The sequence below is a fragment of the Abramis brama genome (genome assembly GCF_963993115.1).
Source record: "Abramis brama genome assembly, chromosome: 17".
NCBI classification, from domain to species: domain Eukaryota; kingdom Metazoa; phylum Chordata; class Actinopteri; order Cypriniformes; family Leuciscidae; genus Abramis; species Abramis brama.
This window is the reverse complement of record NC_139979.1, coordinates 14,810,782-14,838,659: the sequence shown is the minus strand read 5'-3', so window position 1 is coordinate 14,838,659 and position 27,878 is coordinate 14,810,782. Positions and strand designations below refer to the sequence as shown.

Genomic DNA, 27,878 nt, shown 5'->3' with positions numbered 1-27,878 from the left:
ATTTTTATTCTCAAATATATCTCGTTTTATAGAAACTCAGATATTATTTTTGGGAAAACCAGACAAAATACTGAGAAAAAAAGTCCAGAATGACAGTCCAGAAATTTGCAGCCAGGCCAGTGTTTCCTTCCTGACTATACTGGGTGAGGAGCATGGGGTTTCCCGTGGTACTGCTGTCTCCGTAAAGGTGGATGAGGAGCAGGTCTGTACATATAAATAAGACTTTTATCAGATTACACTTTTTCCCAAAGACAATGTTTTACTCCATTGCCTGTTGAACTTTATTCATTTGCATGAAAATGAAAAAAGCATGAAGTGCTCTCACCTGGCAGGAGCAGCAGCTGACACAGGGTTACGCGAGTAAATTGATGAAGATGCAGCAGATCCTGAATGTCCCAGCAGTGGGGATGGAGGAGGGTGGGGTGAAGGATCCACAGGCAGTGGTTTCTTGGGAACCGGAGGTTTGGGAGGAACAGGGTTCTGAAACAGGACGAGGTGATACAGAGTCAGTATGGACTTTTGTCTTATAGGTTAAATTTGCAATTTATTAGTTCAAAATTGCACTGCTCTGAGATAATTAGATACAAGAGCACATTAGTGTTGTTAATAGAGGGCTACACTTTACACGCCTGTGGTGATACCTGTCGGGTAGAGAGGACAGGGTCAGGAGGGAGGGGCTTGCTTGGTGCAGCCGGTCGCGTTCCTGTGGGCTAGATGTACAGTCGCAGATGCAGCCATGTGACAGAGAAAAGCAGGTGCTCAGTGAGACTAACTTCTTGTACAATTTTTCAAATCATTGGGAATCAAACTATTCCATCATGATTTCCCCTTGATCGCGAGAATAATTTATCTGAGACCGGACTGAATCACAGGCCATGCACTGCACAACTGATTCCTCTGATTCATTCCAGCAAGATGCTGCTCAAATATTTCAGTTTTCACCTTGCAGAGAGACTGGGAGAGATAAAGCATATACAAACTCATAAATTTTGATGGGGGGAGGGAAGGGGGGCAAAGACCTGTTTACAGCACTATGATGTTTTGCCACCATCACCTATTCTTACATAATGCTAGTACACAATGCTTAGTAAGTATTTAGGGACTGACATTAACTTTTTTCTCAAAGATACTAGCCACTCAGAATTTTCACTGGCCACAATTTTGACATCGATACAATGGGAAAAACTATAGATATTAACTAGAGAAAACCATATAGATATTTTTTATATTATCATCTATTATCATAATTTGGCAGCAGGTTTATTAGGCTGCTGTCACTTTAAGACCTGATGCAAAGATGTTCACTTAAAACATAACTGACTGTGTTTACGTGAATACTTGCCAAGACCAGCATTTTGAAATTATTTTGTGTGTATTTGACTGTTTAAGCGCAATAAGCAGCGCAAAAGGACTCAATTTAGTACTGAGAGGCGGCTTTATGTGCGCGCACTTTGGGTGGGAGCACAAAATCTGCCAGAATGAGCAAAATTATGCGTAATACGCACAACAATGCTGGGCACCAACAATATTCACCCGGAACAAAGGAAACAAGTGATTAAAGGGATCCGGCGGGTTTTTGTGTCAACTCGCTGTCTGAGAAATGAGAGAGATGAGAGTGCGAGAAAACGCAGCTGGTATCGTGTATCTATTCTACGGAAAATGAGTATTAGAAGTGATTCAGTTCGATATATATAGAAAAAATCTTTATTTTTGACAACTCTAAATTGCACTTAGTTTAGTATTTCAGATGCGTTTTTAAAAGACTACAATTGAAAAAAAAAAAAAAATATATATATATATATATATTATATCTTTGATATTCAAAGTTTCAATTAATCTATCTTCAGGTGTGAAAAAGTGCTTGAAACATTTATAAATAACTACAAGAAGTCATTGCTTCTAGTGTTGGTGGATTATTATAACTAATATTGGTGAGATAATAACTCTACAGGAGCAGATAATTTTGTACGTGATTTATTAATAATCATTTGGGGGGGGGGGGGGGGGGGGGGTATTAAACAGGATGAATTACAAATGAATATTAATGCATCACATACAGAAAATTGTGTCTATTGTGATACTGTCTATTGTGGTTGTGTGAAAAATGTGGAAAAAATGTATTATTATTTAGATATTATTCTAAAGATATTAAGCATTAGCATTCAAGTCAACTGAACTCAATTTTATTACTAGAAATAGTACTAGGATGTATGTTATGATGAATTAGATGTTGATGAAACTTTTTCTTGGTGATAGTTGAAAATATTCCAGATTATATGCTCTCCCTCAGTCTGATCTCTACACACTCCATTTACTCCAGAGGAACCATCAGCCCATCCACATGCACAAAACACCAACATCTCACTGTTAAACCCAAATGACAGGGACACAAGCACAACTCCACATGCAAAACCACACAAAGACTTGGACCACGACTAGGAACATGGAGTGAGTTTCTAAAGGTAGACACTTTGGGTCAAGACAAAATAACAGACAGTTAAACATGGCAGCTACAGCAGCAAGTGCTCCCTCTACCTTGCACTGCATCTTGCTCTCTGAGGGGGCAGGGTCAGGAGGGAGGGGTTTGGTGGGAGGGGCGGGCCAATGCCCTGCCAACTGAAGAACCAGAAAGAGCAATAAAACAGTAATGGTTTGTATTTATAACACACCGCTACATCCACCAGATCAGCTCTATACGTTTCTATTCCTCACAAGCTTGGTGAGCATGATGAGATTTACCTGAGCGGGTTTAGAGACAGGATCAGGTGGAAGAGGTTTAGTTGGAGGAGCAGGCCTTTGCTGGACCTAACAAGACAAAAGTGTTGTGGAGGGGGTAGTAGAGAGGGAGTGAACTTTCACAGTACATGCACGTTATAATAAGAAAAGCTGGTTAGCTGTTTTAGGTATAACAGTAAGCCAAGAAAAAAAATGTCTGGTATTGTTAAGATGGCAGCAGAAGCAAAGGAGACTGGAGCTTCAGTTAACTAGTTACTGTAAGATATTTTTGCAGTTTGTGTAGGAACAAAAATTCATGCAGGGAAGGTTCGACGGAGGAGCAACATATGTGTTACAAACAGTCACCAAAAGCATTTGGCCTTTGGTTTTACTGCATCAAGCACATTTTTTTATCATTCATCAGATCTTTTTCAGTGGATTGATGAAAGAGTCAACCAGACCCCTTTTGGTACCCCTCAGTAGGTCTCACCCCTCAGTAGGTTTCCTTGACCTTTCAATGGTTCTCCTTAAAGGCACAATATGTAGGATTTTTATAATAAAATATCCAAAAACCACTTGCACAGTGTGATATATTTTTATATCGTCATCATATCAGTGTAGATGTAGATGGACCAAAATAAAACCATTAAAATATCAAGTAAATAAGTATTGTGATACTTGGTGCCACAGTGACACTCTTGTCCCAAAAAGTATTGCTATACCCCAATACTCAATATGTTGTCCCACGGTGAGTCATTTTTCCCTGTTGCACCTACACAAAATTTGAGGGTTCCTCCACCTGCCAAATCCCACTTTAACCACTGTGTATATATACATAGATTCCATAAGCCACTAATGAGACATCTATGACACAGAATCTAGCACGCCGCTGTTGTGTCATTCAGTCATCATGCATCACAATTATTTATTGGCGAGTAAAGAAAATCCAAAAAAAGTAAACATAGATCAAACGAGGCAAGCAGGCTTTGGGACAAATGGAGAAATAAAACAATGATCAATATCAGTGTGGCGTTTTCAAGATGGAGAGAGCTTCACGACAAACTTGGACTTGACAGAGACTCCTCTCGCGTGTGTTTTAATAGACAGGTAAGCAAATATATATTAATTATTGTACACATACAGTTATACTGCACTTTCTTTGTACGTCAGTAACACTTATAATCAAGTCTGGTGACCAAGTCTATGGCAGTGAAATGAAAAAACAGTATGTGTTGCACAAAAAAATTTAGCCATTACTTGTACATACAATGTACTTTTAGTATGATTGTTTTAAACACGTAAAACTGTGCAGCATTAACCCACCAAATCATTTGACAAATAGTTACATATCAGTAACAGGCTAATATAGCATTACATTGCACGTTCCTTGTAGCTAATTCATTATTATGACGTAAAATAGTGTGATCAAACGTACAGGTAATACAAAAACTAATTCATTACCTCATCCGTGAACATGATTCGTGAATTCCATACATCTCTGGATGGGGAAAACAACATCTCCCATCGTTCCACTCTCTTTGTTATTGTTTTGAAAATGCGAAATCTGGCGGCGAAAACTTACATATTGTGCCTTTAACTAGGAATTTGCCTCTGTTAATAATCTACCACAAAGGACCATTGCATACATTCTAGAGCTGGAACAAATCCAGAATTTTGGCTTTGATATAATACTAGCTTTGTTATCTCAGCACTGATACTATATCTGTACCTGAGGCAACAATTAAACAGGCTTGGGCAACTGATGAAATGAGACTAGGGCTATAAATATATTCATATAATAGATTTAATAATGACAAATATTATTTACCTTATATTCACTTATTTTACCAGTTCATTAGTTAAACATTTTGAGGTTTAAATCTTTTTGTTTTAAAGTGTTGGGTTCAACAGTTCATTTCTTTTGCTATTATTTCATTTGATTTATAGATAAATTACAGAATTTACACTACCATAGAAAAGTTTGGTCAGTACTTTTATTCAGCAATGACGCATTCAGTTGATTTCAGATTTCAATTTCAAAGTCTGTTCTTTTGAACTTTTTGTTCAGAAAAAGTTTATTTAGTTTTACGCAGAAGAACTGTTTTCAACATTGATATTAACAAGAAATGTTTCTTGAGACTGGAGTAATGGCTGCTGAACATTCAGCTTTGCCATCACAACCATAACTGACATTTTAAAATGTATTCAAATACAAAACAGTTATTTTAAATTGTAATAATATTTCATAATATTACTTTTTATTTACTGTATTTTTGATCATATAAATACAGCCTTTGTGAGCATAAGATACTACTTTCAAAAAGATTTCAAAAATGACTGACCCCAAACTTACAGTGGTAGTGTTTGTCAAAATCTTCATCACACGGCACTAAATGATCATTTTTTTTTTAGGTACCACTGTGTGTTTTTTCGGAACCAGTATACATACTATAATACATTTCACTGTGCATGATCACCAGCTACCAGCAGCTTGCTCGGATATTATTTCCTCTCTGGACATAGTCACCCTCACTGGGGGCTAATTTCTCTACTTCTGACTCTCAGTAACCCTACACCACATTATAGGAGATCAAGCTCCAGTAATCGTATCATCGAATGGGCCAGATGCTCGGGAGCAGCACTGTTTTTCTGTAGAGCAGATTTACTGTACCTTGCTGATAGCCTGGGTGAGAGGGATGTCGCTCTGGGGGGGCCACTGGTACCTGAGCGGTTGCACCTGATCTCCATTTCGAGCATTTGCTAGCTCCATGGCAGGAGTTCTGTGAGGAAAACACAATATATACACAATATTACACACATTCATACATTTTTTTAGACACTCGATGAGAACATTGTTGGTGATCAATTTTATCTCACTATATAAATCTACTTCAAATACACCAGTACTGTTGTGTAATAGGGAACTGGAGAACTGTGTGGGAAAGACAGCTAGCAGGGAGACACTTAACACTTGAGACTAAACAAACATTTTTTCTTCCAGCAACACGGACCTCTGGTGTGTTAAAGAAATTTATGAAACTCTTCATTGTGACTATTTTGCTGGAAGTTCCACAACACACCAGAGAGGAGCTTGTCAATGACAGCCAATGTTAAGCCCAGTTTTATATTCAGTTTTTCACTGCCATTCAAAGCCCTTGCTGGTGAGAGACAAATGTTCAACTAATGTTTAACCAAGTATAGCTACGGCTAACAAACTGAAGCACAACATTCACAGATACCTCCAGTTTTCCTCCTTCACACAGTATTCAATATAGGACACCGAGACCCCACTGCATCATGGGTAAAACACAGTAAAACATTATCATTAACAATTTATCATATGATCTATGACTCTTATGAAGGATCTTCTCTTTTATCTCATATTAACACTTCAGGTTGTCATTTCTGGCTGGCTGTTGTTTTTATGTCACCAGTGTTTTTTACACTATGCTGATAGAGGTGGGTTTATCGAATTACAATGATGGTGTGATCATTTTTTTCCAAGGGTCAATGACAAATAAGTGTCTACAACAAAAAAAAAGGAAAAATCTTTTTATAATCTAGTTTAAAACACCCAAATTGTTAGAAATGGACTAATTGTATGTATGTTGGTTTCATTTGTTTTTAAAAAACCTTTATACAGTTTTTAAGAAAAGTCAATATAATGACTTTTATGGTGTAACCATCAAGTAATATTAAAGGGGTCATGACATGGATTTTTTTTGTATACAGTATGTTCCTTGAAGTTCACTTATAATTAGTGTTGTCACGATACCAAAATTATTGTTTCGATACCGATACCAAGTCAAGTATTGCGATTTCGATACTTTTTCGATACTTTTCCTGAAAAGGGAGAAACACTCTCAAATATCATTGCTGTGCTTTATTTTAAAACCGGGACAATATTCTAATCATATAACACACTAATAAATGAACATATGAACAGCAGATATATTAAACATTTGAACAAAATATGAAATATCAAAATATAAAAAATAAATTAGAGCAATGACATTCAAGGTAAAGTTTTTTATAAATTTAGCAGCATTATCTCATTTATCATAAGAAACATAAGAGCTTTATCTTGATTCTGAACTTTGAATAAAAATATGAACAGCGATTATATTAAACAATGTTTAATATTGGTAACATATGATAAGCCTCATTGGTGATATATTTGACATGTGGGGAGAGAGTTGTGGAAGGCCTATACTTCATGTTAAAAATAAATATATAGCAGCAAAGACAACGTCGGCAGTGTTGACGGCAAAATAGGCTACAGAATAATTCATTCTGTATTAAGAGGTGCAATATTTGAAAATCGATAATATTTTTTTAAATTACATTTATATTGTATTTATGTCAAAACTTTCAAACATCAAAATGTCATTTATTAATATGTATTCGTGTCAAAATGACATAGAAACATCTTTTCCTATTCTATTTTGCCTGGAAACGCTTCCAACACGCTTGCGTGTCGCGTGAAAAATAGGCGTCGGTTCTATTTCTAGCATGCACGCGTTTTCCGCGCGTCTCGAGCTGCACCCAGACACGTGTGTCACGCAGGCAGTTAACATAGGAGCCGAAATAAAAACGGACACGACACGCAGCCAGTGTGTCGCCGGCCATCTGGAACGCGGTCATTCTTAGAAGTATCTATACTAATAAATTAAGGAATCGTGACGTTTTTAATTTCCGATTTACTTTTGAAGTATCGGTGCACCGTGCAACAGAGCAAGGTAGGCAACGTACTTCCATATGACACTCCTCGCGTCATCTTTTTCTACGAGTCGTGGACCACTTGTGCTCGCACATGCAGCCATCTCACTGTAGTGTTTTGTCACATGACACTGACAGCGGCAGGTTCTTTGCTGCATGCGTCAGGAAAAAAACACAGACGTCCATAGGGAGGCGTTTTTTTTTTTTTTTTTAAGTATCGATACTGATAAATTTAGGTATCGTGACGTTTTTAATTTCCGAGTATCGCGATACTTTTGAAGTATCGGTACACCGTGCAACACTACTTATAATGTTAATAAAGTTTTTTTGCACAAAAAACAAACAAACAAATATATATGTGGAAAAATGGTTATTTTCAACCCTCATTCCGAAATGATTTGTTTTTAAGGGGCGGCTCCTTTAAGGCTTGTCAGTAAACGGTCACTGTTATGATTGGCTAAAGTCATTGCATAGGAAACAGTATCAATGTCCACTCGCTATTGCATGTGAGTATGTTTTTTGAAAACATTATATATATATATAAGACCGTCATTTACAGACAAAGCATTATGAAATATCTTATGGTTTGCAATGCAGCTGCTATCAGATCCAATATAACTGACTGCTTCATCTTAAACAAACGTTTCTTTGTAAACTCTCCATTACACTTTGCCTCATTTACAAAACTATCTGCAGGCAAATTCTCCTAACAAACATATAATCCTCAATCCTCACAAATCCCACAATTTCCAAACGAGCTGTTTTCGGAGCTTATTTAAATAAATCCTTTGTTTATAATGACTAGGATGTTTTAAGCTCTGTAACTTGCAGGATGGTAATTTAATGGTAATGAGACCTCTAATATGTCAAAAGATCAAGGCAAATTTGAAAATAAATTGAATTTTTAATGTACTATTTAATAAATTGTTATAATTATTATATCTCATGATATTGACCCTCAATTAATCATTTCGGTCGTACACAGTAAAGTGAGATAAATTGCATCAGTAATGTATGTCATCTTTCTGTCCCTGTGTCTTTTGATCAGTCTCACCGGCTCTGTCGGGTCTTGCTGAAGGGGGTGTGGCCGAGGTAAACAAGACCTCGTCGACAGCGGGGGAAGCGGAGTGCGACAAACAGCAGTGAGACCGGAAACACAAACAGGAAAATGACCAGAAGAGCCACCCGCGCAGGATCTGAATCTGTATACAGACAAAAATGAGGCTAAACACTAGAACGGCAATGTAATCAATGTAATGATGTGGTAGTGTGTGTGTATAGTACCTCTGGGCTCTCGAGCAGGGCCGCTGTCCACACTCCCTCCGCTTCCAGAGTATCTGCAGTCAGGAGGAGCCCAGCCCTCAGCACAGTGACAATTCTTATTACTGTTACACACCTACATATACAAAGACAAAATAGAGAAGGAAAAAGTGAAACTGCAAGTTTAAGTGACTCATCCCTCTTTGTCTGCTCCTCCCCTCCCCCTCCTCACCCCATGGCCATTGCACTTCCTTCGACATTCTTCAACACCAAACATGGACACGTCCCTGCATCGTTGGTCCACACATGCCTGAGAATACAATGTTACAATAAATCAAACATTTGATAAATTTAATTTTTAATCAATTTTAAATATTTTTTTTGAAATTATTTTTACTAGGACATAAATAGATATCTATATATTATTTAATATTATCAAATATTATTACAATTTAAAATAATTGTTTGTATTTGAATATTTTTTTGAAATGTAATTTATTTCTGTGATGGCAAAGGTGATTTTCCAGCAGCCATTACTCCAGTCTTCAGTGTCACATGATCCTTCAGAAATCATTCTATCAGCATTCTGCCGATTTGAAGCTCAAGAAACAGTTGTGCTGCTTAATATTTTTACAGATTTTTTCAGGATTTTTTGATGAATAGAAAGTTCAAAAGAACAGCGTTTATTTGAAACAGAATTTGTTTCCAACAATGTAAAATTCTTTACAGTTACTTTTAAGATCCTTAATGAAAATGAATATATATAAATCGCTAGTGAATCCGTGCATCATTCGTTCAGTCGTTTTTTTATTTAATATTGAAAGTAGAAAAATGAGAAAACAGTTCCTTTTTTGATTTTTCATTTTTTCCCAAAAAACGAAAAACAAGAATTCAGCTTTAGTTTTCGTTCTGAGGTAGAAAAATTAATAAACAGCTGGAATATTCTGCTTTAGTGCGTCTCAGTCTCCTTGAACATCTTTCTGGCGCACACCAAAAATGAACCAAAATAGAGTGAATAGCCTTCTGACGTGCCTACTTTTCAAAGTCAACATTTAGATTATTTTAAGTAAAATGCATTATATAGTCACTTAGGAATAAAACACAGCGTGGTTCATGCTAAAAAAAAAAAAAAGTGACTTTACAGTTCGGAAAATAGGAAAATAGCAAACCTCTGGCACTTGAGAACTCTGGTCGACAAAGAAGAAAGCCCTGTCTAGTCTATTCCCCAGTACGGCTTGTGTCGAGCCATTCGTTAGTCCGGTTGATGGAAAAAGGATGAAAAAGTTGCAATAAACGCGTTAAGAATCCGCACAACGGAGGACTCTTTTCTGCAGTGCAGAACTGAGGAAGAAGTGATGACGGGACAGTTTGATCTTCGGCTGACAAATCAGAGGAAAGGGGCGTTTCTGTTTAATAATTTTTCTACCTCAGAACGAAAAACGAAAACTAAAGCTGAATTCTTGTGTTTCGTTTTTTTGGAAAAAATTAAAAATCGAAAAAGGAACAGTTTTCTAATTTTTCTACTTTCAATATTAAATAAAAAAATGACTGAACGAATGATACACAGATTCTAGTGTAAGAAAATCTCAAATTTTTTATCACATTGTTTAAAAAAAATTTTTTAACCCACTAAACCTGTATTAAATGTATTAAATTAACAATCCTAAAAAAGTACACATTTTATGGAGACTCACCTTGTTGGGCCCACAGGTCGTCCCCTGGGACACCATGGCTGGGTCAGAAACATCATCACCCAGATTAAAATAGGTCCCCCGGCAGGTAAAGTCACTCTGGTTCAGTATGACTGTTGTGGTCAGAATCTCAGCGTTGGAGCCCAGCAGGGGACGTTCACTTCCACCCTGACACTGGATCCTACCACAGTGCACATCCCTTAGCAAAATAGAGCACATTTTAAAACAAAGATTATAGCCATATCTTCATAAAATGCAATGTAATTCCTGCAGAGTTTTTTTGCACAATTTGTTAGTAATTATGCTTATAAAATAAATGCAAAAAAGATTTCACAAATGGACTACTGGATACTAAACATTTTAGGAAACAATCATGATCATGTCCGTGCTTAAAAAAAATCTCATTCAAGGCTACAAGTCCTCACCCTTTCAAACAGGGGATGTAGGATCCGTTGGGCATCTGGCCACAGTTTCCGTACTTATTGCCCTGCTTGTTCACAGATGAGAAGCAGATAGGTGGAGCGTGGGTGGAGTCTTAGAGGGGCGGAGAGAACAGACAACGAACCACAATAAATCTAGACACTAGTTGAGAATTATCAGAATCATCATTGTGGAGTGTGTGACACTCACTCGGTCCCCAGAGCATTTGGCACTGCTCGTCCAGACTGGCACACACGCCGCTGTAGCAGTAGGAGGAATCGTCCTTGCATGACTCTCCATTCTGCAGAAACACATTGGGAGGACAGTAGGGGGAAGTGCCGGTGCAGTACTCTGGCAAATCACACTCTCCCAACGGCCCCCGACACACCGACCCGGCCACGCGCAACTATGGGGAAAGAGATGATTGGGATGCAGTGAGAGAGTAGAATCAGCGGCACATGTCTAAGTGAGTAATTATTTATAAGCAAACTTACAAACCTTGCAGTTCTCACAGCAGATGCCATCAGAAGAGCACTGGGCCCCGGGAACCAGTTTACATGTGCTGGCATTGCAGCAAGGATCGTTGCATTCCTGAACAGACACAAATGGGAAGCAGATTACAGAGGTGAAGAGCATATTACAACATTTTATTGTTTTACAATACTAGAAATTATGATTAGGGGTGGGAATCATTTGAAATCTATTGATTTGATTTAATTCAAATCTTGGGGTCACCATTTTGACTTTTTTCAGTTTTTTCCGCGTCTTTCATTTCTGGATGATAACGAAACTATCTGCAGGCAAATTCTCCTAACAAACATATAATCCTCAATCCTCACAAATCCCACAATTTCCAAACGAGCTGTTTTCGGAGCTTATTTAAATAAATCAGTTACATGTGCTGGCATTGCAGCAAGGATCGTTGCATTCCTGAACAGACACAAATGGGAAGCAGATTACAGAGGTGAAGAGTATATTACAACATTTTATTGTTTTACAATACTAGAAATTATGATTGGGGTGGGAATCATTTGAAATCTATTGATTTGATTTAATTCAAATCTTGGGGTCACCATTTTGACTTTTTTCAGTTTTTTCCGCATCTTTCATTTCTGGATGATAACGTGCGGTGGGAGTCTCAATATTTTTCTAAACTTATTAAATGCATTATTATCATCTTTTATGTAAAACTCTTACTGTACAATCAATTCGTACAGTTCTGCCATTTTTGCTCTGAAAACATTGTGTTATTAACTAACATTCAAAATTAGATTTTTAAGATTTGTGAATCGGTAGAAGATAGAATCGTGATTATTTAAACCCATCTGATGATTTATTATTTGTGCCTGTAATGTTTGCTGTCAGCTTAAAGAGATAGTACACCCTTTTTTCTTTTTTTACAATTATTTTCTCAAACCTTTATGACTTCCTTTCTGCTCTGAAACAATAATGTAACATTTTTGTCCCACAGAAGAAAATATAAAATAAAATAAAAATATAAAGGTAAGTAAATGTTCATTTTTAGATGAAATATTCCTTTAAAGGGATAGTTCACTTTAAAATGAAAATTCTGTCATCATATACTTACCCTCATGTTGTTGCAAACCTGTATGAATTTCTTTCTTCTGCAGAACAGAAAGGAAAATATTTAGAAGAATGTCAGTAACCAGACAGTTTCTGGGTCCCATTGACTTCCATAGTATATTTTTTTCCTACTATGGAAGTCAATGGGACCCAGAAACTTCTTCTAAATATCTTCCTTTCTGTTCAGCAGAAGAAAGAAAATCATACAGGTTTGAAACAACATGAAGGTGAGTATATGATGACAGAATTTTCATTTTAAAGTGAACTATCCCTTTAAGTTGTCACATGCACTCTGTCATAAGTCACCGGTAAATGAAGCAGAACCAGGAACCAATAGGCAGGAAGCGGTTTCTTACATCCAGCAGGCCGCAGTCACACTCCTCTCCTTTCTCCACATACAGGTTCCCGCAGCGCGGACCTCCCAGAAGGCTCTCTGGCTGAGGCACATTAAACAGACACATACCGCCACCGTGCAGTAGACTGAGAGAGAGATCCCGTTCGCTGCAGCTGCTAAAGAGCTGACCGGGCATAAACCTGCACATGGGAGCATTTATTTCATACTGCATGATTTATCACTAGCGATATAATATCAAATCACAGACACACATTTTTTCACTCACCCAGTGGAGGGCTCCATGATGCAGCCCCCAAGCCGAGGCTCGTTCTGGCACTGGCAGCGCCTGTCGGCCGTATCGTGACTCATCCCCAGGTTGTGACCCAACTCATGAGCCACCGTTGATGCCACACCTAACACACTCACAAGGTGATCCTACAGTACAGGAAACACAGGTGAATACTAGAACAAGATCTAACTTATTGCATAAAGACCAAGATTAAATCAATGACTTCTCTCACCACATTCACTCCTCCTGACCGATCCTTTGAGCACATGGAGGACTGAGACGCCATGCCGACTGTCGTCCCATCAAACGGTTCACCCCTAACATATATAAGCACATATCGCAATTCTGAATTATTTCCTTGTCTATTAATACCCGTTCATACTGTGGACATTTTTCTGGGAATCTCGACCTACATGATCAGCTGTGCATTGTCATGCCGCAGTCGTGGTAGAAGCTCCCTGGTCCTCCAATCCAGGAAGCGGTTTAGAGTTTCAGTGGGGCTTTTATCCACTTGAATCTTGTCCTGGTCACTCCAGATCTCCAAACCCAGCAGAGCCACACGTACATTCAGTGGCCTGTAGAACTGAGACAGAGGGCCAGGCAGAGATTTAGACTGAGGCTAAGGCTATATAGGCAGTCGACCTGCCTGTTTTGGTGGGCTGAAATGCCATTTGTCTGTGCTCAGACATGAACCAATGTCTGAACCATGAATCAATACAGAGGCTTGGTTTTATTTCAGTTAGCCTAATAGCTGGTTTGATTTGCATTGAGAAATGATCCTATGGAAAGTACCCCATCTCTAGGTATGGTGAAGGGTATGTGATGATGTGGGGCTATGGGAATTTAACATAAGGGTGTCCTGACTGTATAAGGGTATCCTGACTGTCTGCACCCTGTATTTTAAGGAAGAACATTTATTTATTTACGATACATTATTCATTCACAAAAAAAATTGGTGTCCTTAAAGGTTGCAGTTTTCCTCATTTTTTTAATTAAGACATTAAGATAAATTTCCAAAAGATGATTTTTTTTATTCTTCTTTTTAGTCAACTTTAGCGTGGGTGTGTTCACTTATGCTAAGCACTGTAGTACAAAAAAGTATTTAATACATTGATTATGTATTAGTATTTTTTATAACTCAGCACTACTTAGGACTTAATCAAATTGGCTACTCTAAGTTCAGACTCTAAGATTTCAAATGACACCTATTTTGTATTGATCAAGGCAGTAGTTTTGAAAAATATGATTATTCATTTTTTCGTAGCTAGGTGGCGCCCGCGGGCAGTACACTCCGTTTTAGAGAGACTACTCAGCAGCCGTTAAGAGTTAGTCAAAAATGGTTAGATGCTTTGAAGCTTAGTTTCTAAACCTGGGTAAGGTTTAAAGGGTTAATAAATAATACTAAAGTAACACTGTTATAGTGAAATTCGAAAAGACCACTAGTGGAAATCCTTCTATTTAGCATTTTTCTAATTAAATGGATTTTTTTTCATATATAAATACTTTATGAGCAGCACTCAAGCTGGACTCCACAAGCTTGTGTAAAAGCTGAGGATCATGTTCTCCAGCATCATTTGAGAATTGAAGTGCTATAATGGAAGCAGGCACATTTAACCTCTGTACAAAGAGTCACATGATCAATGTCAACAAATTTGCTTACTCAATTAGAGTAGATTTGAAACATTTCTTATTCACTTTATATCAAAAAATGTAATTGCAATGAACAATTTTACATTGTTTTTAAATTCTAAAACTTTTTGAATGTATTGGAAACTGTTTTCCAGGTTTACAATGCAGTGTGTACTGCTCTGAACGCATGCTTTGATATTTACACTACTGTTCAAAAGTTTGGGGTCAGTATGATTTTTTTTAAAAGCAAAATTAATACTTTCCTTCAGCAAAGGAATATTAAATTGATCAAAAGTGACAGTAAAAAAAATAATATTCTTCAAATTCATAAGAATAATAAGATTTCAAATTCAAATAGATAAGGTTCCTTTCAACTTTCTATTCATTAACAAATCCTGAAAAAAATGATTATTTTCTACAATAATATTAAGCAGCACAACTGTTTTCATCATTTAATAAGACATTTTTGAGCATTTTTTTTTAAATCAAATTAATGTACACTAGCCTTGGTGAGCATTAGAGACTTCTTTCAAAAACATAAAAAGATCTTACCCAACACAAACTTCTGACTGCCAGAGTACATGTACATTTAAATTAGATATCAAACTTACCCAGTCTACTTGGTTTGCCACATCCAACATGCGGTAAATCATGGTTTTATTATTCTTCTGATAATTAATATACTGTGAGGAAGACAGAAAAAGAACAGAAACAGATTCAAAACTGAAGTCTTCAATATTCAGATATATGTAAGGTAAACCAATTAAGAGTAGATGTGATACAGTATATTCACCAGTAGAGGGCGTAAGTGTCTTATGACTGTGTGTGTGTGTGTGTGTGTGTGTGTATGTGTGGACATGTTTTTCTACACCGGTGGGGACTTAAACCTGAATGCACACAGACTCATGGGGACTCGTGTCACCGTGGGGACCTAAATTGAGGTCCCCATGGGTACAAAAGCTTATAAATCATACAGAATTAGTTTTTTTTTAAATGTAAAAATGCAGAATGTCTCCTGTGATGGGTAGGTTTAGGGGTAGGGGCAGTGTAAGGGGATAGAATATACAGTTTGTACAGTATAAAAACCATTACGTCTATGGAGAGTCCTCACAAAGATAGTGCACCAGACATGTGTGTGTGTGTGTGTGTGTGTGTGTGTGTGTGTGTGTGTGTGTGTTTGTGTGTGTGTGTGTGTGTGTGTTCGAAAGATATTCCTCTACTCTCTTACCTCCTTATGATCCGCCACCAACACCAGCTCAATATATTTGGTCTCTGAAAGAATGTCTCTCTTACTCTGTCACGCAACAGCAGAAATGGATCATGAGAACAATCAGATAAATATGCATACCTATAAATACACATATGCACACAGCTCACATGCTCACCCTGTGTGTGTGTGGGATGATCTGAATGGGAGGAATAAAGGTGTGTGACAATCCACAGTCTCTAGACTCAGATGTTTGCGAGTTTGTCGGGTAGATCACGTGTAGCCATCCTTCCATTTCTCCACTCCCTTCCTCATCTTTTCCATGCTCTTCTTCCTCAGGATGTAGCTCAAAGCTCAGTGTGGCGTTAATGACTATCACTCCCCTGTGGAGAGAAAAAGAAGTGTCATTACTGACTAACACAGACTGAACATGATGTTCACACACACATCTGATAATTACAAACATATGATAAATGTATACTCAAATTAGATGTATGGGCAAGGCCGCATTAATGCACGGGCTTACCTGGGCTGAAGCCCAGGGGCCTCCCAAGTTCAGGGGCCTCCCATGTTCAGGTTCATGATGAGCTGAAAAGGTCATATTGTTTTAACTTGTCAGATTTTGTCGCTAGTCGCTTGTGGGCGTTGGTAGTGCTGTCGCTCTAATGTTATTGTTATGGTGCGTTCACACCAAACGCGAATAGAGCGTCTGACGCGAGTGATTTCAATGTTAAGTCAATGCAAAGACGCGTTTATGCGCGTCTAGAGGTCCCGCGGCGCGAATGAGGCGTTTAGATTGCTCGTCTGGCCACATTTATACAAAACACCATTACAAGTGATATTATACAACTATATCATTTTAATTTGACTAGGAATTAGGCTCAAAAGAAACAGTATGCTGTTGGGAGTGTTTTTATATTACCACACAGCAGTGTTCAGTGGATTAAATAATTTACTAGATTAACGATCGATCAATCTACAAATTAAACTCACTCATACTGTCATAAATTACTAAAACGTCATCCGAATTTGACAAATAATCAATTTTCTTGTCCCTAATAGTCAACATAATGCAGGGGAAACTGTAAAATGAACTGCAGCAGTGCTAAACTTGCATCATAAAACTACAACACTCGAACTATAAATGTATGAATTAAACTCACTGAGACTGTCGAAAGTTTCTTTTCCATGCATCATTTTATTATATCCATGTTTGTGGTTAGTTACAGTCAAATCATATAAAACAGTGAAATCGCCCTTGAACTCTTCTGTCTTGCCTGCACTGAACTCGAGACGGTGACGGGAGCTGAGCTCCATTGAAAGGCTTCTTTCCTATTGGTTGTCGCTCGCGAAAATCGCTTCTCATTTGCATAAAGTTGAAATTTAGTTGCAGTGTGTGGCTGTTAAATAAAGTTTCTTGTGTTTATGTGCTCAGTGATATGTTAATAACAATATTAAAATGAAAAACAATATAAAAAACTCACTGTTGTAGGTCTCGAAAGAAACTAATGCATTTTGTGATGTAGATTACCTAGATAAGCTATTACACTTTTTTAAAATGAGACTCTATAAATCGAGGGGATGGGGGGCCTACAAAACCTCTCAGCCCCGGGGCCTAACATTAGGTTAAGGCGGCTCTGCGTATGGGCTATAAATACATTGCAGTTCAATAGTGGCGGTTAGTGGGATTTTTATTGAAATAAATAAAAATAAATAAATTATGCATTAAATTGACCAAAAGTCACAGTAAAACTTAAAATTGCCACAAAAGATTTCTATTTAAAATAAATGTTGTTTTTACTGAACTTTCTTCATCAAAGGATCCTTTTTAAAAACATATCACCGTTTTTACATAAATATTAAGCAGCACAGCTGTTTTCAACATTGATAATAATAAGAAATGTTTCTTGAGCAGCAAATCAGCATATTAGAATGATCATGTGACACTGAAGACTGGAGTAATGATGCTGAAAATTCAGCTTTGCATCACAGGAATAAATTACACTCCAAAATGTACTAAAATAAAAAACATTTATTTGGAATTGTAGTAATATTTCCCAATATTAGGCTACTATTTTACTGTATATCACAGTAATGCAGCCCTTTAAAAAAATAAAATCTTACCGACCACAAACTTTTGAACAGTAGCGTATGTGGTTAATTTGGTAATTAATATGATACTAATAATAACATCACAAAACTGATCTCAAACCCATAAACAATCTACTAATAATTCTGGTTAAGGTCAACAGTCAATGATAATCTGTTAAAATATACAGATTCCCTTCTCATATTTCCCCCATTGCTTTCAAACTTTCATTGCTTTCATGCTCCTTCTGGCAAACTAACAACCCCATGACCTCTGAAATATAAGCTGGTCTTACAGTTTACTAATAAATTAAGCCACAGCATTGTTTAAAGTTTAGCAATGACCATAATTCAGTAGAATCTCTCAAAGGAAGTGGTCAGTGAGGTATTTGACTGCAAGAAACACATCTGTATATTTGAAAAAAGTAAAGCAAATATTACCGTAACCCAGAGCAGGAGCTGAGAGCCACGCGAGACTGAGGGAAACCTTGCACTGAACCGTGATAGTAGCAATGCGTCTGATAAAGGAACGGGTAAAACGTACATTAAGTTGCTTCAATAAGAGTAACATTGCAAAAGGCGCAATGAAATAAACATGTGCTTGTGTATGAAGGACTCCACTCACCACTAGGCTCTCCTTCATGGATACCCCAGTTCCATTTGGCAGATAGTAGAACACATTAGGCGGCTTTGGCAAAAGATCTCTGCAAACAAATGTCCATATATTATGATTTTATCTTCATTAGCTGCTAATTAGACTCGCAGGAAATTACTTACTGGTTTTTTTCCAGGTCCAGTATATACAAGCTGCTTCCCACTTGTAAACCACACTGCAATCTGTCAGGGTGACCATTCTGGAGAGAATGAGAGAATTTATTGTTATAAAGAATATCGGGAATAGTGTATTTGTTAGATAACAAACTCATGAGCCTATTTATGAGTCCTACTGCTCCAACTCAGCAAATGTTACAAACAAATGTCTTTATTCAGATCAGTCCAGATAAGATCATGTTTTCTTTGTGAAGGAAAGGAATCAGTATTTTTATTTATTTCTATAAATGTTTTGGCCCCTAAATCAGTAAGGCAAATATCCCTTCTTTGAAAAAAATATTATTAATTACATATTAATAGTTAATGCAAATCATCATACTTAATTATGTAATTGCATTATTTATTCTTACAATAAAAAAAATAACAGTGAGTATTGTGAGTGGACAAATGGACATACATTCTGCTATGAAAATTATTTATCCAAAATTATATATCTGTTTTATAGGTTTAACAATGTAACGTCTTCCCAAGTATCCATACACACGGTGGTTTGGAATCACTGCATCAGCACATGACCAGAAGAAAAGATGGGGTCTCTGAGAGGACAAAATAGCTTCATTTTAGAGGGTGAACTGGGCTATAAACAGACTTCCCCCTCCTCCAGACTTTTTCTGTGCCTTTCTCTCATCTCACTTCCTATTCTAAGCACCTTTTCCTGCCATTCTATCACATCCCCTTGGCTCGCACACACATTCAGCAGCCTGATGAAAAAGTGAAACGCCACTCAGCTTCCTGTTACACCTCTGCTACCGTTTCCTGCTTTTCTCCAATGTGCTAATGGGAACAGCTCACTTTATTGACCACTCCTTCTCTCAGCCAATAAAATCAGGTCTATCTGACCATTCAGAACAGGTTTAACTGGCTGCTCTCTTTCCCTGCCAGTCAAAGCAAGTCGGGCATCTCTCATAGCACACTTTAAAAGTAAAGGTAACATCTGTTCGCTCTATTTTTCTGGAAGTCCATTTTTCTTAATTCTCAAAAGCATGCAGAGCAACCATGCAGTCCAGCTTAAGAAACAAATAACTCCCTTTTAATAAATCATTCAAAAATTATCTGTTTAAAAAAAAAAGCAATTGAACTGGACTCTAACATCTGTTTATGCAATGTACCAAGTTAGAAGGCTTTCCGTAATAATTATAGTAATAGCTGATCATTTCTTTCATATATAAAATAAATATGCACATTATAGGCTTAAATACTCAAATGAATCAGAATCGAAATGGTATTTGAATTGAGAGCTTGTGATGTTTCTTTTTAAAACTTTAAAATGATCGTTATTTGACTTGAAGCGGCGCTGTGCAGACCGATCGGTGTATGACATCAAAGTACAGCGAGAGCAATTCAAAAGCATATGGAGACGCTCTCTAATCACTATCGCGGTACTTTGATGTCATACACCGATTGGTCTGCGCAGCGCTGTTTCAAGTCGAACACACCTATTATTGCAGTGAGCTTATTATATTGATGTAAACTGACATTAAAATACTGTTGGCAAGTATTTGGCTGCATCACCTACAAGCCTAAAACAATGCCGGTTGGTGTTCGGTTACTAGTTAACGTTAATTTCTGTCTACATGTGATGTCAGCTGAAAAGCTGCAGAGGTGGAGCAAGTTATTATATTTTGATGAAAGGTTAAGACGACAGACCTTTAACATGGAGTAAGGAATTATGCACAAAAATACCAGGAATGTGTATTAAAGCAACACCAAGTTACGCCGGTCGCCCTACAGGTTGGAAGCGGAATTGTCCATTACCGCTGTCGTAAATAATTTAGCCTACCGCATCCTACTGTCGCACGCGCACGCTCGCTGCACCGGCTTTGGAATCAACAATGGCCACAGACAAGGCTAGGTATCTTACATTTAGTTGTAGTCTACTGTCGAGTACGCTCCACCTACTGTATCGGCAATAGTAACACTTGCCGTAAAGCAAGTCAAATTTGTAGTTTTCTTATGTCTCATTAGAACTACAGAAACGCGACCCGATCTGGCAATTTTACATAGCGTGGATATACCAGATAAAGGACCGCAAAGCGGTGGCATAAGTGCTTTTCACCCTGTCACAACTTGATGAACCACTGAAACGATTTTGGAAACATTATTTGAAGGTAAAAAATCCTACTTAGTGTTGCTTTAAATAAGTAAATTGCAATAGTCTTGATTTCCTGTCTCAAGTACGAGACAGTTTTGTCAAATCCTGCATAATCATAAGATAAAATGTGAAACCTCTTAAAGCTCTCTTAGCTCTCATCCAACCTCTTAAAAAAAAGCCCTATAGGGGTGAATTCAGGTTGATTGGGATACTTTTTGCCATTGAGCTTTACCCCTACTGTGGAGTTTGGTTCATCAAAAGGTCTTGAGACTGACATCACAAGAGCATCACTCTTTTTCCCACATCTAGTCATTTACCAAACTGCACAACACACCCATACATACACACACTTTCTTCCAGGATCGAACCTCTGGGCTATTCACAAAAACTGAAGCCCACATTCAACCATCAGATACTGTTCCAGCATTGTTCAGGTTTCCTTCATAACCATAGACGTCTATTGTAGGCTATATGTTTATTACTATCAGATGGTTCTGGCGAGCGCTTTCACTATGAACTCCTGGGAACAGACTGCAATTCACTGGAAATGGGTGGATCGCTTGTTTCTGAACAACCATGGGCAAGTCAAACTAGTGTCTGAGGCAAAGATGAAAAAGAGTGTATGCGTGCGTGGTCCTGCCAGGACCCACAAAACTGGTAGGCATTTTGATTTTTTCAGGGAGACATTGTTTGTTTACATTGACAAATTATTTATATAAAGATATAATGCATTGCAATGTACATAACGAAAAGCCTACCTTTATAATGCATTATGCATAAAGGCTTCAAGTAGTGTTACCGAATATTTGACTCGGAATTAACATTTCTGTTGTTATTATTGTTATGATGTACTCTCCTTTATGTCATCTCAATCTCATGTGAGTCTTTCTTTACTAAAACAAATGAGATATTTAGTATATTTTTCCATACAATTACAATGAATGAGAAAAGTCAGGTTTTCAAGCTTCAAAAAAAGACATGTTAAGCACCATATTAAGTCTTTTAAAGGGGTGGTTGATTATGATTTAACTTTTCTAACTTTAGTTAGTGTGTAATGTTGTTGTTTGAGCATAAACAACATCTGCTAAGTTACAACGCTCAAAGTTCAAAGCAAAGGAAGATATTTGCTTTTAAAGAAATCGTTTTTTAGGGACTACAACAAACAGCTGGTAGGGACTACATCACATTCCTCCCGGGTTAGTGACATCACTAACCCTAAAATTTACATAAACCCCTCCCCCGGGAACGTGATTTATATTACATTCAGAAATGTCCTGTTGCATTCTACATGTTGTCACTTCTTCTTGAGTCTCTCCATCTTTGTCTGACTCCGGTTTGAACATAAAAGGCTAAAAGTTTTTGAAATTTTCAGTGCATGTCTTTGTGAGGTAAAAGGAAACGAGCTGTTGTAGCTCCGCCCCCTGTGCTGGATTTGCATTTAAAGGGACAGACAGGAAAACGGTGCGTTTTTGCTCACCCTCAAAAAGTGACAATATTAACATGCTATATAAAAATATCTGTGGGGTATTTTGAGCTAAAACTTCACATACACACTATGGGGACATCAGAGACTTATTTTACATCTTGTGAAAAGGGCATTATACCACCCCTTTAAAGTCATTGTGAGGAACATGAAAAACTTGTTACTGAAAATAATGATATCTGCCCTAGCTCTTTCTGATATGTTCACGAAAAAAGACTAATTTGTGAACGAATTATTCTTTTGAGTCAAATATTTTAATAAAACCAGTATGAATGATCTGTTTACTGATTTAGATATTCAAAAGACTTGGAAAATACAATTTCAGGACCACTTTTTTGAAACTGTTATGGTGCTTTTTGAAGCTTTAAACCATCCGTCCTCTTCAAGGCTAATTGCATTAAATGAGCCATTTGTGTTCTCCAGAAGAAACAAAATCACAGTAAATCATTACAGAATTTTCTTCTTTCTTTTTGGTGAACTATCCCTTTAACCACTCCATCCCTGAATACCCATATCTGCTTCTCTCTTTCCCCTCTTTCTCTCTCTCTGCCTCAGCCAATCCGTTCTCCTGTTTCCTCTTTTTCCCTCTATTCTGTTATTGCCTTCTGCTCTGGCCTCTCTTATAAGCGTCTCTTTCTGTCTGAGGTAATGTCCCTGAGCACATGCAGTATGCAGCGCGATGACCTCAGCAGCAGATGAATGTTGGGTGGGGTACTTTTACTGAGAAAAGAGTGCGTAAGGGAAGGAGAGAACGGGTGGAGGATGAGGATTGTGCCAGATATCACTGTTTGCATGGGCCTTAACTGCTCATATGGTTATTATTATTACTAATTTCTAGATGTTTCTAAAATTATTCTAATGATAAGGGTGTTCATTTAATTGATTTATCCTTTATTTTTTGCACAATTCCACCGACAAACTGTTTAATGTATATCTTTAACTACAGCATTAGTTCTTGGATCATGGAGTCGCACATGATAAAATGAAAGATGTGCGGTTGAGTAAGTGAGTCAGATTAATTATGAAACTGATACAGCTGATTTGTAAGTGGTGGTGATTTGCTAAAAAGAACCGGCTCATAAGAGGCTCATCATTCTCATAAGAATTCACTGGTCGTGCTGTATATTTTTGACTCTCTGAAATGTAACGACTCACAGAGGCGGATTTACCATTAGGCAATGGTAATGGCCTTGGGCCTTCAAAAGCCAAGGGACCCCCTAAAAATGATTTTTTGTATACGAGATGAGAGTTTAGCACGGATGCATAAGCGGTTTGTTATCAAATTAAAATATCATGCATCTGAAGCAATAACTAAATATTGAGCAACTGCACAGGTGTGAAAATTATGATATGGCAAGTCTAAGCCACACCCCACCGCTCAGACAGTTCCATGTGTGATTTCACAGCCTACTCTTGCTATTTCAGGGTATAAAACAAGAATAACACAGTAATTGGCCTTCACTTATCACACCAGTATGTTTCTGACTTTCTGAAAGGGCTGAAAGAAAGGGTTCATAAAAGTAATTTGCTCGAGAATCAGTCTTCACTGGTAGCAATGTATGTTTCACACTACAGTAGTGGCGAGAACACTTTCAGAGTCACTTTCAATCATTTTGTATCAGTACATTTTTAATTGAACCTGGTCCCTAACCTTAGTAGCCACCATTTTTCATTGCATGTGAATGTAAATAAAGCTGTGCGGCATATGACTACATGTTAAACTGCATTAAAATGTGAGTAGAATTTATAGACTAGCACTCAAACAATATGTGACCCTGGACCACAAAACCAGTCACGTGGGTCAATTTTTTTAAATTGAGATTTATACATCACATGAAAGCTGAATAAATAAGCGTTCCATTGATGTATGGTTTGTTAGGATAGGACAATATTTGGCCGAGATACAATTATTTAAAAATCTGGAATCTGAGAGTGCAAAAAAAATTAAACATTGAGAAAATCGTCTTTAAAATTGTCCATTTATGTTCGAGATTGTGCTGAATTCACTCCCAAAAATAAATGTTTTATATATTTACGGTAGGAAATTTACAAAATATCTTCATGGAACATGATCTTTACTTAATATCCGAATGATTTTTGGCATAAAAGAACAATTTTGACCCATACAATGTACTAATTGGCTATTGCCACAAATATACCCGTGTGACTTGTGACTGGTTTTGTGATCCAGGGGCACATATATTGTATAAAAACTCTTTCTAATTGCTGTACTGATTTAGATGAGCTCCAGTTAGTGGGTGGTGGATGGTTTGAGGACACCGATTATAATCAACAGACTGTATTCATAAAAATCCACACACACCCAAGCCATCACCCGCCTTTCCTCTTGATGGGAAAACATGCTAAAAACAGACCATCGTTGCCTCGGTTTCTGCGATTCAGCCAGGCACAGAGGAGCTGCTTTACTGTGCATGACAAAATAAATGAATCAGCTTGTAACCCAGGGATCATTTGTTATATCACACTGTTGAGAGAAGTGACAAAGAGAATAAAAATTATGAGAGAGCGAATGAGTAATTAAAGGTTAGGAGAAGGGGGTGGGTTTGGTGTCCATATCTGTCCTGTCCTGGAGGATGAATGTAGGTGTGTTGACATATTCAGTTGGAAACTTCCTGACATAAAGTATGATCTGAGAGGAGAGGAACTAGAGGCAACATTATGGGGACGGACATTTCCTGTGCAGCTGAGAGCAACTGAAGTCATGTCCTGCTGAATTCCCCCACTCCTCAGTCCACACACACACGCTTTATTACCAGTTCCAGTAACAAGGAATGTTATCCACACAGGCATGAATTATGATGTGATGTTAGTCAATTTAACATGCTATTTTAGCGTGATTAATTATTAATTAGACGGAGCAAAAACCTACCTGTAAAACTTCACTCAGGCTTCTCCTAACTCCATCCACCACAGCAAATGGCCTTGTCTTCACTAGAGGCTTTAGCTCTCTCTGTCTTGTGACTGTAGAAAGAGATAAACTTTAGTTCATAAACTACCTATTTTCCTATGAAACGTCACCCACATGTGCAAAAATGTGTACATTTTCCTGGTTAATTTAAATCGCTTTACGCATCTAAAGTATTTAATATATAATGTTTTATTGTTCATCAGTTAGAAAAAGATTGTTCTGAAAGTGATTCCAACCATGTTGTTCATTTGTTATTACCATTATCATTATAATGTGGACTTTTCTATTCTCACAGCATTAGAATGATTATTAAAACTTATAGTCTTTAACTATTCATCCTTTACAAAAGAAATCTGATTTTATATATTTATTGTGATAGCTTAAAAATTCTATGATCAATAAGTTATGACAACAAATGTTTTACATTGCTTTAAATCATCAAAATAATTTAAGCAATTTTCAACTTTATGTTATACAAGATTCAACTAATTTCAGTTTAATTATGTAATTTAAGTTGAAAATGATTGTTGATTGTTGACGTCCAAGTTGATTGTACTTAAAAATTTAAGGCAGCAACTTTTTTTTTTACAGTGTGACAATTTCAAAAGCTTGTTTCCCCTGCAAATTAATTTCATATTGTTTACTGAAAATAAGGCAAAATGACAGGTGGTTCAATTTGTTAAACAGAGAAAAGTGTTTTGATTTTTGTCAATGCAACCCAAATACTTGGGTGATTACTGGTTATTCATTTGGCTAACATTGCCAAAAGTTATTTTTCTTTTCTTTTTTCAGACCAGTAATATTGTTCCATCTGTCTTTCAGTCGTGTAACAATCCACCATTTTATTTTTATTCTTTTGCAAAGAATTAAAGTTGTGTTGATGAGATTTTTGTGGTGTTTTTTTAGTTATAATCAGATTCAGAACGGTTTTCCTCAAATGCGCAGGTTTCCTAAAAGGAACACACTGTGAGCGAGTAAAAGAGTGAGCTGTGTTGTGAGGGCAGCTGTTGTTTAGTCCGTGACTGACAGCTGTGCTGGAACACACATTTACAGCACTGCATGGCCTCTAAACTCCATCAGAAGCATACGGTCAATCTGCCTCAGAAAACAACAAGCCAAAAATGACCAAACTTGCTGAGACAACATAGTTCTAACATTCTCAACAAACTGTTCAAATTATTTGGAAACAAGTCAGAAATGGAAATCCTGACGAGAATGAGCAAGTATTTTGGATGTGAATGGCTTTTGAGCTTCCTCTCCAGCAGCCCAGATTGAAGTTTGCAATTATTTTCAAGAATCAACAGTCTTACATTATACTCTGAGTAGTTTACAAACATTGAGTCTATGATTAGGTGGGTAAATGACAGTCTGCTGAGCAGGCTCTTAAATAACAGAGCCTGTGACTTATCTAGACTAACTAAAATAGCTGCTGTCCTCTGTGTTTCTCTAAGTAGACTGTGATGGGTCAAACACTAGAGCATGGCACTAACACCACCAAATTCATCCGCTGAATCCCATAAAATGGAATGCAAATCACATATAAGCGTCTATAGTATGCAATGCATAAATGTAGGCTAAATCTTTCTTTCTTCATGTTTCTTCACCCTCTGTACTTTTTAACAATAGTGAATAAACTGAAAGAGGATAGAGTATAGCCTGCTAAAATCAGTGTGAAGAATATTAATAATTTAAAGATCCTTTTGTGTGTTTGATCAATTATAAATGTAAACTAGCATAAACAGCTAAACACACCAAAAAAAAAAAAAATGTTGCCCTGAACTTCATATGAGACTGTTAATGTTAGTGGCATGTAAATGACTGGACACATTGTAATGATGACACACACTTTGTGCAATACAAACATAGAATAGAGCGCAATCTGTGCATCACAAAAACCTCTAAATAACTGCTTGGACGCAATTTTTGATGCAACACATTTCTTCAGTGCAATATTTAAAGCGGAGTAGCTATTCCATACCACTGTGAGAGGAGTGAGTTATCCGCGTGTCCTGCTGCAGTGTGAAACTGCTGTCATCCTTGTTTAGGGTCAGAGTGAGGGACCCACTAAACATCATGAGAGGGGTGCCTTCAAACAGAAGAAGAGTGACGAGAGTTCGCCAAAAACATCTAAACAACTGATGGTGGTGCTTCATGGTCCAGTGACGCACTGATTGGTCTCTTCTTTGAATTCAAGTGGAGTAGCGGATCGACACAGTTCTTAAAAACAGCACGTTAATCACGTTAAGACGGCCAGCAGCCAGAGGATCCGCCACACGTGAACGAGCACCTGGCCATTCACCTGCTGGACGCCGAACTGCAGTCCGTTCTCAAAGCGTGTTCCCGGCCCAGTGTGGGTTCTGTCAGGGGCAGCCGAAATCCTGCTGAAAACATCAGTTCTGTCCTAGCAATAATAATGGCTTCTCTATTTTGCTCGTTTAGTTTTGAGATCAGCGGAATCGTCTGTAACCGTGTAGAATAAGCTTTCTCTATGAGAAGGATCGCATAGTACGCAGTCCGTCCGCTTGCCCGCCCGTGTTAAACTGAGGCAGTATAATCGCATTTCTCAGTGTGACCAACCAGATAGGATTTCCTCAGTCACGTTAACTC

The 27,878-nt window shown here is 37.5% G+C and overlaps 1 protein-coding gene across 6 annotated transcripts; it reads right to left on the bottom strand.

Annotated features, from left to right (window-relative positions):
* Window positions 1-27,878, bottom strand: adam15 (ADAM metallopeptidase domain 15). 6 transcript variants are annotated; one of them, XM_084089686.1, is made up of 26 exons: window positions 27,250-27,878; window positions 25,233-25,324; window positions 18,714-18,790; window positions 18,562-18,640; window positions 18,378-18,454; window positions 16,027-16,231; window positions 15,870-15,935; window positions 15,253-15,324; window positions 13,426-13,595; window positions 13,245-13,329; window positions 13,010-13,158; window positions 12,746-12,923; window positions 11,304-11,396; window positions 11,016-11,211; window positions 10,811-10,919; window positions 10,389-10,584; window positions 8,927-9,004; window positions 8,719-8,830; window positions 8,489-8,636; window positions 5,955-6,005; window positions 5,387-5,495; window positions 2,740-2,805; window positions 2,536-2,616; window positions 642-710; window positions 326-480; window positions 1-204 (listed from the first exon to the last, which is right to left on the bottom strand). In XM_084089686.1, exons 1-26 carry the CDS (start codon window positions 27,422-27,424, stop codon window positions 135-137), a joined length of 2,958 nt encoding a protein of 985 aa, XP_083945812.1. In that variant the 5' UTR covers window positions 27,425-27,878; the 3' UTR covers window positions 1-134. The 6 variants fall into 6 exon arrangements, with proteins under 6 accessions (XP_083945812.1, XP_083945814.1, XP_083945813.1 ...); XM_084089688.1 differs by lacking the exon at window positions 2,536-2,616; XM_084089687.1 differs by lacking the exon at window positions 5,955-6,005.

Coding starts and splice junctions, on each gene's coding strand:
- adam15 (XM_084089686.1), bottom strand. CDS start 27,424: ATGAAGCACCACCATCAGTTGTTTAGATGTTTTTGGCGAACTCTCGTC. Junction 11,397..12,745: donor GTGACTGCGGCCTGCTGGAT/GTAAGAAACCGC, acceptor GTGTCTGTTCAG/GAATGCAACGATCCTTGCTG. Junction 2,617..2,739: donor CTGTCTCTAAACCCGCTCAG/GTAAATCTCATC, acceptor CTGGTTCTTCAG/TTGGCAGGGCATTGGCCCGC.